This window comes from Salvelinus namaycush, chromosome 3 (genome assembly GCF_016432855.1).
Source record: "Salvelinus namaycush isolate Seneca chromosome 3, SaNama_1.0, whole genome shotgun sequence".
NCBI classification, from domain to species: Eukaryota; Metazoa; Chordata; class Actinopteri; order Salmoniformes; family Salmonidae; genus Salvelinus; species Salvelinus namaycush.
This window is the reverse complement of record NC_052309.1, coordinates 90,873,265-90,887,764: the sequence shown is the minus strand read 5'-3', so window position 1 is coordinate 90,887,764 and position 14,500 is coordinate 90,873,265. Positions and strand designations below refer to the sequence as shown.

General features: G+C 43.2%; 1 protein-coding gene across 1 annotated transcript; it reads left to right on the top strand.

The window, feature by feature from the left end:
• Positions 1 to 10,586: 10,586 nt before the first annotated feature.
• LOC120044119 (GTPase IMAP family member 9) lies at positions 10,587 to 12,985 on the top strand. Its single transcript, XM_038988710.1, has 2 exons — positions 10,587 to 10,813; positions 12,196 to 12,985. Exons 1-2 carry the CDS (start codon positions 10,587 to 10,589, stop codon positions 12,983 to 12,985), a joined length of 1,017 nt encoding a protein of 338 aa, XP_038844638.1.
• The last annotated feature ends 1,515 nt before the right edge of the window (positions 12,986 to 14,500 follow it).

The following is a 14,500-nucleotide window of genomic DNA, read 5'->3' as shown; positions in this document are numbered from 1 at the left end:
TTCTATGAAAACAAATGGAAACATCTATTTCTATGGAAACAAATGGAAACATTATTTCTATGAAAACAAATGGAAACATCTATTCCTATGGAAACATCTATTTCTATGGAAACAAATGGAAACATCTATTTCTATGGAAACAAATGGAAACATCTATTTATATTTCCACATACTTTTAGAACACACTGAAGGCACCCGTCAACATTGTTGAGATAGCTCTGTCAATCAATAGAGACAGGCCTGTCATGTATGACCCTGTTCTTCTCACAGGATCAAACATAGCTCTGTCAATCAACAGAGACAGGCCTATCATTTATGACCCTGTTCTTCTCACAGGATCAAACATAGCTCTGTCAATCAATAGAGACAGGCCTATCATTTATGACCCTGTTCTTCTCACAGGATCAAACATAGCTCTGTCAATCAACAGAGACAGGCCTATCATTTATGACCCTGTTCTTCTCACAGGATCAAACATAGCTCTGTCAATCAATAGAGACAGGCCTATCATTTATGACCCTGTTCTTCTCACAGGATCAAACATAGCTCTGTCAATCAATAGAGACAGGCCTATCATTTATGACCCTGTTCTTCTCACAGGATCAAACATAGCTCTGTCAATCAATAGAGACAGGCCTATCATTTATGACCCTGTTCTTCTCACAGGATCAAACATAGCTCTGTCAATCAATAGAGACAGGCCTATCATTTATGACCCTGTTCTTCTCACAGGATCAAACATAGGTCTGCGTCACAAATGACACCCTATTCCCAATGCCATTTAGGACAACGGGCCTTGGTCAAAAGTAGTCCACTATATAGGGAATAGGGTAGAATTTATGACTTGTCCATAGACTATGGCTACAGTAGATAATGAGCTATTGATCTGTCACTCCTGATGTAGAACTGTCTGCTGTTCTGTTTGTCTGGATAACCTGGCTAAATGACTACCGCCCCGTAGCACTCACGTCGGTAGACATGAAGGAACAACTCTGAGCTATTGATCTGTCGCTCCTGATGTAGAACTGTCTGCTGTTCTGTTCACTGTTCTGTTAGTCTGGATAACCTGGCTAAATGACTACTGCTCCATAGCACTCACGTCGGTGGCCATGAAGTGCTTTGAAAGGCTGGTCATGGCTCACATCAACACCATCATGGCGGAAACACTAGACCCACTCCAATTCGCATACCGCTCAAGCAGATCCACAGATGACTCAATCGCACTCCACACTGGCCTTTCCCACCTGGACAAAAGGAACACTTATGTGAGAATGCTATTCATTGACTACAGCTCAGCGTTCAACACCATAGTGCCCTCAAAGCTCATCACTAAGCTCAGGACCTTAGGACTAAACACCTCCCTCTGCAACTGGATCCTGGACTTCCTGACGGGCCGCCCCCAGGTGGTGAGGGTAGGCAACAACACATCTGCCACACTGATTGTCAACACGGGGGTCCCTAAGGGGTGGGTGCTCAGTCCCCTCCTGTACTCCCTGTTCACCCACAACTATGTGGCCAAGCACGACTCCAACACCATCATTAAGTTTTCTGACGACACAATGGTGGTAAGCCTGATCACCGACATCAATGAAACAGCCTGTAGGAAAGGATGTCAGAGACCTGGCCGTGTGGTGCCAGGACAACAACCTCTCCTCAACGTGATCAAGACAAAGGAGATGATCGTGGACTACAGGAAAAGGAGGGCCGAACAGGCCCCCATTGACATTGTGGTAGTGGAGCGGGTCGAGAGTTTCAAGTTCCCTGGTGTCCACATCACCAAAAAACTATCATGATCCAAATACACCACGAATGCATTTTCCCCTTCAGGAGACTGAAAAGATTTGACATGGGTCCCCAGATCTTCAAAAAGTTCTACAGCTGCACCATCGAGAGCATCTTGACCATTTGCATCACGGCCTGCTATGGCAACTGTTCGCCATCTAACCGTAAGGCGCTACAGAGGGTTGTGCGTACAGCCCAGTACATCACTGGGGCCAAGCTTCCTGCCACCCAGGACCTATATACTAGGCGGTGTCAGAGGAAGGCCCAAAAAATGGTCAAAGATTCCAGTCACCCAAGTGGTACCGGAGCGCCAAGTCTAGGTCCAAAAGGCTCCTTAACATCTTCTACCCTCAAGCCAAAAGTCTGCTGAATAATTAATCAAATGACCACCCAGACTAGTTGTGTTGATTAGAACTGCCTTGTTGGATTGTTGGTTAAGGGCTTGTAAGTCAGCACTTCATTTTGATTTGATTTGATACTGGTACAGTTCAACTGAATGACCTCTAGAGGAGTTTAATGATCTAAACTGCTGTACTGTTTAACCTCTAGAGGAGTTTAATGATCTAAACTGCTGTACTGTTTAACTGAATGACCTCTAGTGGAGTTTAATGATCTAAGCTGCTATACTGTTTAACCTCTAGAGGAGTTTAATGATCTAAGCTGCTATACTGTTTAACCTCTAGAGGAGTTTAATGATCTAAGCTGCTATACTGTTTAACTGAATGACCTCTAGAGGAGTTTACTGATCTAAGCTGCTACACTGTTTAACCTCTAGAGGAGTTTAATGGTCTAAGCTGCTATACTGTTTAACCTCTAGAGGAGTTTAATGATCTAAGCTGTTATACTGTTTAACTGAATGACCTCTAGAGGAGTTTAATGATCTAAGCTGCTATACTGTTTAAAGGAGTTTAATGGTCTAAGCTGCTATACTGTTTAACTGAATGACCTCTAGAGGAGTTTAATGACCTAAGCTGCTATACTGTTTAACCTCTAGAGGAGTTTACTGATCTAAGCTGCTATACTGTTTAACTGAATGACCTCTAGAGGAGTTTACTGATCTAAGCTGCTACACTGTATCAAGATGTTATGTACAGTAGGTCACACTTTAAACAAGCAAAAACCTGTACAGGCTTCATAGAGCATTCATAAAGGCTTCGTAGAACATTCATAAAGGCTTCGTAGAACATTCATAAAGGCTTCATAGAACATTCACAAAGGCCACTGTGCATCTGTATCTGCAATGCTTGCTCTCTGGGGGTTTAGGCTGGGTATCTGTAAAGCTCTTTGGGGGTTTAGGCTGGGTATCTGTAAAGCTCTTTGGGGGTTTAGGCTGGGTATCTGTAAAGCTCTCTGTGGGTTTAGGCTGGGTATCTGTGAAGCTCTCTGGGGATTTAGGCTGGGTATCTGTGAAGCTCTTTGGGGGTTTAGGCTGGGTATCTGTGAAGCTCTTTGGGGGTTTAGGCTGTGTATCTGTAAAGCTGTGTGAGGGTTTAGGCTGGGTATCTGTAAAGCTGTTTGGGGTTTAGGCTGGGTATCTGTAAAGCTCTTTGGGGGTTTAGGCTGGGTATCTGTAAAGCTGTTTGGGGTTTAGGCTGGGTATCTGTAAAGCTCTCTGGGGGTTTAGGCTGGGTATCTGTAAAGCTGTTTGGGGGTTTAGGCTGGGTATCTGTAAAGCTCTTTGGGGGTTTAGGCTGGGTATCTGTAAAGCTGTTTGGGGTTTAGGCTGGGTATCTGTAAAGCTCTTTGGGGGACTAGGCTGGTTACTGTAAAGCTCTTTGGGGGACTAGGCTGGTTACTGTAAAGCTCTTTGGGGGACTAGGCTGGTTACTGTAAAGCTCTTTGGGGGACTAGGCTGGTTACTGTAAAGCTCTTTGGGGGACTAGGCTGGTTACTGTAAAGCTCTTTGGGGGTTTAGGCTGGGTATCTGTAAAGCTCTCTGGGGGTTTAGGCTGGGTATCTGTAAAGCTCTTTGGGGGTTTAGGCTGGGTATCTGTAAAGCTCTCTGGGGGTTTAGGCTGGGTATCTGTAAAGCTGTTTGGGGGTTTAGGCTGGGTATCTGTAAAGCTCTTGGGGGTTTAGGCTGGGTATCTGTAAAGCTCTTGGGGGTTTAGGCTGGGTATCTGTAAAGCTCTTGGGAGTTTAGGCTGGGTATCTGTAAAGCTCTCTGGGGGTTTAGGCTGGGTATCTGTAAAGCTCTTGGGGGTTTAGGCTGGGTATCTGTAAAGCTCTTTGGGGGTTTAGGCTGGGTATCTGTAAAGCTCTTGGGGGTTTAGGCTGGGTATCTGTAAAGCTCTTGGGGGTTTAGGCTGGGTATCTGTAAAGCTCTTGGGGGTTTAGGCTGGGTATCTGTAAAGCTCTTTGGGGGTTTAGGCTGGGTATCTGTAAAGCTCTTGGGGGTTTAGGCTGGGTATCTGTAAAGCTCTCTGGGGGTTTAGGCTGGGTATCTGTAAAGCTCTCTGGGGGTTTAGGCTGGGTATCTGTAAAGCTCTTTGGGGGTTTAGGCTGGGTATCTGTAAAGCTCTCTGGGGGTTTAGGCTGGGTATCTGTAAAGCTCTCTGGGGGTTTAGGCTGGGTATCTGTAAAGCTCTCTGGGGGTTTAGGCTGGGTATCTGTAAAGCTCTCTGGGGGTTTAGGCTGGGTATCTGTAAAGCTCTCTGGGGGTTTAGGCTGGGTATCTGTAAAGCTCTTGGGGGTTTAGGCTGGGTATCTGTAAAGCTCTTGGGGGTTTAGGCTGGGTATCTGTAAAGGACTGTGTGACAACTGCTGATGTAAAAAGTGCTTTAAAAAATACACTTGATTCATTGATTGAGCCCTACATAGATTTGTAAGCAAAATCATACTACGTAAAGGGTGATAAAATCCTACTACTACCTCGTAAATGGTGATACAATTATACTACTACTACGTAAAGAGTACTACAATCATACTACTACTACATAAAGAGTGATAAAATGATACTACTACTACGTAAAGAGTGATAAAGCTTAAATCAGGTGTGCTGAATGAATGTTTGGTCTAAAGTAGGACAATTACATATATCATTGCATAAGCCAGACATAATCAGGCCATCATTCTCCCTCACGCTACCATCGTTTTAGCCGTCGATATCGGATATGACAACATGCATATGTGTCACAGGTGAATTCAGTCATGCAAACCAAACGCTCTCCTGACATAACATTGATCTCTGAATGAACCACACTCTGGCTCTATGGAGGATGCGCCATAGAAACACTACTTACTGTAGACTCAGTGGCTTTGGATATGACAACATGTCACCGGTGAATTCAGTCATGCAAACCAATCAAGCTGTTCCCAAAGTGCTCCCCTCCCTTTCCCTAACTCTGACCCTTGCCCTCTGATTGCAGATCTGTAGGGTCTGTAGTGTTTCTGTGGAACCACACATGCGGAGATCATCCGTTCAACTACTCTGCATCTCACAAGACACGACGGTTGGAACCAAAAATAAAAAATGTGGACTTATTAGTCCAAAGGAAAGATTTCCATCTGTCTAATGTCCATTGCTCGTGTTTCTTGGCCCAAGCAAGTCTCTTCCTCTTATTGGTGTCCTTTAGTAGTGGTTTCTTTGCAGCAATTCGACCATGAAAGGCCTGATTCACTCAGTCTCCTCTGAACAGTTAATGTTGAGACGTGTCTGTTACTTGAACTCTGTGAAGCATTTATTTGGGCTGCAATTTCTGAGGCTGGTATCTGTAACTCTAATGAACTTTTCCTCTTCAGCAGAGGTAACTCTGGGTCTTCCTTTCCTGTGGCGGTCCTCCTCATAACCAGTTTCATCATAGCACTTGATGGTTTTTGCAACTGCACTTGACGAAACTTTCAAAGTTCTTGAAATGTTACGGATTGACTGACCTTCATGTCTTAAAGTAATGATGGACTGTCATTTCTCTTTGCTTATTTGAGCTGTTCTTGCCATAATATGGACTTGGTCTGTTACCAAATAAGGCTATCTTCTGTATACAACCCCTACCTTGTCACAACACAACTGATTGGCTCAAACGCATTAAGAAGGAAAGAAATTCCACAAATGATCTTTAACAAGGCACACCTGTTAATTGAAATGCATACCTGAAGTTGGTTGAGAGAATGCCAAGAGTGTGAAAAACTATCTTCAAGGCAAATGGTGGTGACTTTGAAGAATCTCAAATAGAAAATATATTTTGATTTGTTTAAGACTTTTTTGGTTACTACATGATTCCATATGTGTAATTTCATAGTTTCGATGTCTTCACTATTATTCTACAATGTAGAATATAGTAAAAATAAAGAAAAACCCTTGAATGAGTAGATGTGTCCAAACTTTTGACTGGTACTGTACATATATTTACTGTAGACTCAGTGACAGTGCCATATATATTTACTGTAGACTCAGTGACAGTGCCATATATATTTACTGTAGACTCAGTCGCAGTGCCATATATATTTACTGTAGACTCAGTCGCAGTGCCATATATATTTACTGTAGACTCAGTGACAGTGCCATATATATCTACTGTAGACTCAGTGACAGTGCCATATAGATTTACTGTAGACTCAGTGGCAGTGCCATATATATCTACTGTAGACTCAGTGACAGTGCCATATATATTTACTGTAGACTCAGTGACAGTGCCATATATATCTACTGTAGACTCAGTGACAGTGCCATATATATCTACTGTAGACTCAGTGACAGTGCCATATATATTTACTGTAGACTCAGTGACAGTGCCATATATATTTACTGTAGACTCAGTGACAGTGCCATATATATCTACTGTAGACTCAGTGGCAGTGCCATATATATCTACTGTAGACTCAGTGACAGTGCCATATAGATTTACTGTAGACTCAGTGACAGTGCCATATAGATTTACTGTAGACTCAGTGGCAGTGCCATATATATCTACTGTAGACTCAGTGACAGTGCCATATATATCTACTGTAGACTCAGTGGCAGTGCCATATAGATTTACTGTAGACTCAGTGACAGTGACATATATATCTACTGTAGACTCAGTGACAGTGCCATATATATTTACTGTAGACTCAGTGACAGTGCCATATATATTTACTGTAGACTCAGTGACAGTGCCATATATATTTACTGTAGACTCAGTGACAGTGCCATATATATCTACTGTAGACTCAGTGACAGTGCCATATAGATTTACTGTAGACTCAGTGACAGCGCCATATATATTATATATACTGTATATATATATATATGTACTGTCTTAGAACAAATGAACAAACATTCGGATTCAGAACACTGTGTGTTGACTAATCTGAGTTAATTGAGTCATTATCCACCCACATTATCCACCCACTGTTACGTTGAAGAAACACGTTCTCTACTGTTTCCACTGGGACTACATGACGTATCTTTTCATTTAAACTGAGACTCAGCGATATGACAGGTTCTCTTGTCTCTCCTGCAGCAACGGGACAGCTGATGCTGACTTATGCAGCAGCCTCTCAGTACATACGCTACGTGTTCCCAGTGACACCCTATTCCCTTTATAGTGCACTACCTTTAAACAAAATGGCACCCTATTCCCTATATAGTGCACTACTTTTGACTAGAGACCTACGGGCCCTGGTCAAAATAAGTGAACACTCTTTTCACACTACTTTCCACACACTCTTCTAAAGGCTCCTTAGTGCTGAGTCTACCTTTAAATTTGACAGTAAGGCAAAATAAAAAAAAGGGATGAGTAAATTTGTGCTGCAGTGTGTGTGTGTGTGTGTGTGTGTGTGTGTGTGTGTGTGTGTGTGTGTGTGTGTGTGTGTGTGTGTGTGTGTGTGTGTGTGTGTGTGTGTGTGTGTGTGTGTGTGTGTGTGTGTGTGTGTGTGTGTGTGTGTGTTTGACAGTACTGTTCTTATTTTAGCTGGCTCCTGACCTGAGGGCATTTTCCACCTAATATGAAATCAGCTGAGAGGACGATCAATGAGGACAGAGGGAGAGAAGCGAGGAAGAGAAAGAGGGAGAGAATGGAGGGATGATGTACAGTATCTATCCAAATCCATGGAGCCAAAGGGGGGGGGGAGAGATAGAGAGATGAGAGAGTGAGAGAGAGAGAGAGAGAGAGAGAGAGAGAGAGAGAGAGAGATGAGTGAGATGAGAGAGAGAGAGAGAGAGAGAGAGATGAGAGAGAGATACTGTACAGTACAGTGGGTTCTGCAGCCAGAGATCCAGTAGTCATCGTGGAAGGCTGGACACCAGAGCCCTGCTAGAGTGGATTTGTGAGGCAGTGTAGGAGGTTAGCCGTGTAGCCGTGAAGGAGTGCTGGAGGCAGTGCATCTCTGCAGAGCTACAACCTGGCCTGTGGAAGAGCTGTCCTGGAGTGTTTCTCTGTCTGTACCATTAACAGCCTGGGAGAGATGGACAGTCACAACCACAGCCACAGGAGGCAGGAGGGTGAGTTTTTGAACAGAATAATGTAAGTATCGTTTTGACTGTCATATAGTAGGCAGTTAATCCAAGGGTGACTTTTCAGTGAAATGTACAGTATGTATGAATCCTTTTTACTGTGACCCCAGCGTCCTGTCCAGGGGGTGTCCAGGGGTCCATCAGGCTGCCTCACGCTACAGAAACAGGGGAAACAGCCCTGCAGGCTGTTCTGGTTGGGACAAGGCTTCCTTACTCGACTGTAATGCTGCTGTGAGCCATAAGCGTGTTAAATGTCAGGGTATAAACGTGTATAAAAGGTCCATGTTTGACCAAAACACTAACCTATACTTTTGTGTTGTTGGAAACCTCTATGAATTGGTCTCTATGTTGATCTCTGGCTATGTCCCAAATGGCAACAAATGGCAACTTATTCCCTATGCAGATGTAAAGGAGAGTGATTTATCACCTTAAGTGATAAATACACTATTTTGGGCATCTTTGTTTTTTGTAACTTTTTATTTATTTGTACATATACATAAGGTTGAATTATTGTACAGTATTGTGATGATTCATGATCATTCTTGTTTGTTGTTCCAGCAGCATCCCACTGATGCGTGGTTTGACTGGTCTGTTTAACTGTTAACAGGGCTGTGGTCTGACTGGTCTGTTTAACTGTTAACAGGGCTGTGGTCTGACTGGTCTGTTTAACTGTTAACAGGGCTGTAGTCTGACTGGTCTGTTTAACTGTTAACAGGGCTGTGCTCTGACTGGTCTGTTTAACTGTTAACAGGGCTGTGGTCTGACTGGTCTGTTTAGCTGTTAACAGGGCTTTGGTCTGACTGGTCTGTTTAGCTGTTAACAGGGCTGTGGTCTGACTGGTCTGTTTAACTGTTAACAGGGCTGTGGTCTGACTGGTCTGTTTAGCTGTTAAACAGGGCTGTGGTCTGACTGGTCTTTTTAGCTGTTAACAGGGCTGTGGTCTGACTGGTCTGTTTAACTGTTAAACAGGGCTGTGGTCTGACTGGTCTGTTTAGCTGTTAACAGGGCTGTGGTCAATTAGAATGGTATTTTAAGCTGTTAAACAGGGCTGTGGTCAATTAGAATGGTCTGTTTAACTGTTAAACAGGGCTGTGGTCAATTAGAATGGTATTTTTAGCTGTTAAACAGGGCTGTGGTCAATTAGAATGGTCTGTTTAGCTGTTAAACAGGGCTGTGGTCAATTAGAATGGTATTTTTAGCTGTTAAACAGGGCTGTGGTCAATTAGAATGGTCTGTTTAGCTGTTAAACAGGGCTGTGGTCAATTAGAATGGTCTGTTTAGCTGTTAAACAGGGCTGTGGTCAATTAGAATGGTCTGTTTAGCTGTTAAACAGGGCTGTGGTCAATTAGAATGGTCTGTTTAGCTGTTAAACAGGGCTGTGGTCAATTAGAATGGTCTGTTTAGCTGTTAAACAGGGTTGGGGTCAATTAGAATGGTATTTTTAGCTGTTAAACAGGGCTGTGGTCAATTAGAATGGTCTGTTTAGCTGTTAAACAGGGCTGTGGTCAATTAGAATGGTCTGTTTAGCTGTTAAACAGGGCTGTGGTCAATTAGAATGGTCTGTTTAGCTGTTAAACAGGGCTGTGGTCAATTAGAATGGTCTGTTTAGCTGTTAAACAGGGCTGTGGTCAATTAGAATGGTCTGTTTAGCTGTTAAACAGGTATGTGGTCAATTAGAATGGTCTGTTTAGCTGTTAAACAGGGCTGTGGTCAATTAGAATGGTCTGTTTAGCTGTTAAACAGGGCTGTGGTCAATTAGAATGGTCTGTTTAGCTGTTAAACAGGGCTGTGGTCAATTAGAATGGTATTTTTAACTGTTGAACAGGGTTGGGGTCAATTTGAATAGGAATGCAATTCTGGAGGTGATTTGAATTTAAAATAAATACATTTGAACTTTTTAAAATAAATAGCTTCTACTTAGTTTAGTTTATTGATGTCATTGAAAATAGATGACCTTTCTTTATTATTGAATTGTAAATTCAGTTTGCTTCCTGAATTGACCACAACCCTGTTGTTCAGAATCTAATGGTCTTTATCCAATGAAATTTTTGTCCAAAATCCAATGATATTTTTGACTTTTTTGTTTCTCAGTAAAGAGACGTCGACATAGCTGTGATAGTGATAATAGTTGATGAAAGGTAAAGGAATATTTTGTTGGTCTTTGTTGTCCCGGCAACGTGCTAATATGTGGTCTGACTTACCTTTCCATAGCTGTTGATGATCAAATGGTCTTAGCATGATGAAAACATCATGATCTTCTCCGGACACTGATACGTGGTTAGATGGATCTTTAACTGACCTTAGTATAAACCTTTCCATAACTGTTAACCATCAAACGGTCTTTGTTGTCCCGGAAGCTCAGTCCACTGACATGGAGTTGAGGATCCTGGTGGTGGGGTCCAGTGGACCGTCTCAGTTCTCCCTGACCAACTCTATCCTGGGGCGGGAGGAGTTCTCCAAGGACGTCACCAGCATCGTCCAGAGCAGGAAGAACCTGGGGGACGTGGCCGGGACGCGTGTTGCTGTGGTCAACGGACCCAACCTCTACGGGAAGCACCTGTCCCGCACCAAGATGAAGACAGAGATGAAGAGGTGGCCGTAATGTTGTGTTTTGGTTCTGTGTCTATGCTCTTCTGTGTGTTTTGGTTCTGTGTCTGTGCTCTTCTGTGTGTTTTGGTATCTGTGTCTATGCTCTTCTGTGTGTTTTGGTTCTGTGTCTATGCTCTTCTGTGTGTTTTGGTTCTGTGTCTATGCTCTTCTGTGTGTTTTGGTTCTGTGTCTATGCTCTTCTGTGTCTTTTGGTTCTGTGTCTATGCTCTTCTGTGTCTTTTGGTTCTGTGTCTATGCTCTTCTGTGTGTTTTGGTTCTGTGTCTATGCTCTTCTGTGTCTTTTGGTTCTGTGTCTATGCTCTTCTGTGTGTTTTGGTTCTGTGTCTGTGCTCTTCTGTGTGTTTTGGTTCTGTGTCTATGCTCTTCTGTGTGTTTTGGTTCTGTGTCTATGTTCTTCTGTGTGTTTTGGTTCTGTGTCTATGTTCTTCTGTGTGTTTTGGTTCTGTGTCTATGCTCTTCTGTGTCATGTATTCTGTAGTGTTAACTTACGTACGCATAAGAAGAGGTGACTTTAACTTTAACATGATCGGTCCTTGCTCACAGTTGACAGAAACTGAAGAAATGATAAATGTAATATATTAATACTACATGCCATTTAGCAGAGACTTTTATCCAAAGCCACTTACAGTCATGTATGCAGACATCTCACATGTGGGTGGTCCTGGGAATCTAACAGTTCTGGTGTTGCAAGAGCCATGCTCTACCAACTGAGCTACAGAGGTCCAGAAGTCCATCATAAATAGTGACATATTAGACAACAATACAACACAATACAACACAATACAACACAATACAACACAATACAATACAACACAGTACAATACAACACAACACAACACAGTACAATACAATACAACACAACACAACAAAACACAGTACAATACAACACAACAAAACACAGTACAATACAACACAACACAACACAGTACAATACAATACAACACAACACAACACAACAAAACACAGTACAATACAACACAACACAACACAGTACAATACAACACAACACAACAAAACACAGTACAATACAACACAATACAATACTACACAATACAACACAATACAACAAAACACCTTACAATACGATACAACACAATACAACACAATACAACACAGTACAATACAATACAACACAATACAACACAATACAACAAAACACCTTACAATACGATACAACACAATACAACAAAACACAATACGATACAACACAATACAACACAATAAAAACATATGGTTCTTTCTTGATTGTAGTCACTGTATTGTCTCCCTGCAGGTGAAATTGTAAGCGTTTAGGCTGCACCTTTTCCGTAAGGTGTTTTGCAGCCTTTTCATGTGATATAACACTGTAAATAACATTTTATTTTATTTAGGTGCAAGTGTCTGTCAGCCCCTGGCCCTCACGCCCTGCTCATGGCCTTTGACCTGGAGCAGATCTGCCCCAACGACGTCAAGACGCCCAAGCTGATGGTGAAGCGTTTCGGTGAAGATGCACTTTCCCACACCATAGTCCTCCTGGCCTACGAGGGGGACGTAGACATTCTGGCCCTGGAGAACCGGGTCAGCACCGACTGGCACATCCGGGAGCTCATCGAGCAGTGCGGCGGGCGCTACCACGTCTTCAACAAGAACTGGAGGGACCGTTCTCGAGACAAGGAGCTCGTCCAGAAGATTGAACGGATGCTGGCGACCCTGGGCGGGCAGCACTACACCAGCCGCTCTTACGGGCAGGCGGAGGAGAGCGTGAGGAAGGAAGAGAGGAAACTGCTGAAGAAGAGGGCGGCGGAGACGGAGGAGGCGTGGAGGGAGCTGGAGCAGCAGTACCGGGGGGAGGCGCTGCGCTGGCAGATGGACGCCTACAACAACAGCGTGGGAGCAGAGATCAGGGCTAAAGCCGAGATGGACAACGGATGGTTGAGGACGTCGCTCGCCGTAGGGGCGGGGTTGGGGCTGGCCGCGGGGGCCGCCATGGGGATGGCGATGGGGGCGGTGGCGGGGGCGATGGGGATGACGATGGGAGGGGCTTTCGGAGGGTTGATGGGCGGGTCGGCGGGTGGGACGGCCCAGGTAGCGATAGAACACCTGGAGGACAGAGTGGGACCACACGCTACTAACTTCAACACGGTTTTCATCAACCGCTTCTACAGACCACCACGGTCATGACCTGGAGGAAGTGTTTATGACTGGAACCAGGAGAAACACACAGGTAGTAGTTACTGGAACTGGTACTGATTGTGTGATAGATGGTCTTTCTATCTGACTCAACTCTAAACCACTGCTACAAATATGCTGCATTCGTGACGGGAACTCGGAACCTAGGAGTGAACATTAACATAAGTTATTTGCGTAGAGCTTCCTATTGGTTCATTCTGATACTTTGTCATCTCTCTACGAGTTTTCAAGTACTAGTTACCTAGCAACAGTATGTGTGTGTACCTGTATAGAGAATATCCTCTTAACTCTTACTGCAAGTCGAGGTAGTATTTTAGGATTATACTGAGTAGATATAGGTTCACTTGAAATAGTTATACTTTACCATGAGGTTATTTATTCAGTAGACTGCTATATGGACAGGTTGAGGCTATATATTCAGTAGGCTGCTATATGGACAGGTTGAGGCTATATATTCAGTAGACTGCTATATGGACAGGTTGAGGCTATATATTCAGTAGACTGCTATATGGACAGGTTGAGGCTATATATTCAGTAGACTGCTATATGGACAGGTTGAGGTTATTTATTCAGTAGACTGCTATATGGACAGGTTGAGGCTATTTATTCAGTAGGCTGCTATATGGACAGGTTGAGGTTATTTATTCAGTAGACTGCTATATGGACAGGTTGAGGCTATTTATTCAGTAGACTGCTATATGGACAGGTTGAGGTTATTTATTCAGTAGACTGCTATATGGACAGGTTGAGGCTATATATTCAGTAGACTGCTATATGGACAGGTTGAGGCTATATATTCAGTAGACTGCTATATGGACAGGTTGAGGCTATATATTCAGTAGACTGCTATATGGACAGGTTGAGGTTATATATTCAGTAGACAGCTATATGGACAGGTTGAGGTTATTTATTCAGTAGACTGCTATATGGACAGGTTGAGGTTATATATTCAGTAGACAGCTATATGGACAGGTTGAGGTTATTTATTCAGTAGGCTGCTATATGGACAGGTTGAGGTTATATATTCAGTAGACAGCTATATGGACAGGTTGAGGTTAGTTATTCAGTAGACTGCTATATGGACAGGTTGAGGCTATTTATTCAGTAGGCTGCTATATGGACAGGTTGAGGTTATATATTCAGTAGACTGCTATATGGACAGGTTGATGTTATTTATTCAGTAGACTGCTATATGGACAGGTTGAGGTTATTTATTCAGTAGACTGCTATATGGACAGGTTGAGGTTATTTATTCAGTAGACTGCTATATGGACAGGTTGAGGTTATATATTCAGTAGACTGCTATATGGACAGGTTGAGGTTATTTATTCAGTAGACTGCTATATGGACAGGTTGAGGTTATTTATTCAGTAGACTGCTATATGGACAGGTTGAGGATATTTATTCAGTAGACTGCTATATGGACAGATTGAGGTTATTTATTCAGTAGACTGCTATATGGACAGGTTGAGGCTATATATTCAGTAGACTGCTATATGGACAGGT

What these genes read in the sequence shown, in the direction of transcription:
- LOC120044119 (XM_038988710.1), top strand. Translation starts at nt 10,587, where the DNA reads ATGGAGTTGAGGATCCTGGTGGTGGGGTCCAGTGGACCGTCTCAGTTC. An exon ending in ACAGAGATGAAGAGGTGGCC is followed by an intron (nt 10,814 to 12,195) that starts GTAATGTTGTGT and finishes TATTTTATTTAG; the next exon opens with GTGCAAGTGTCTGTCAGCCC.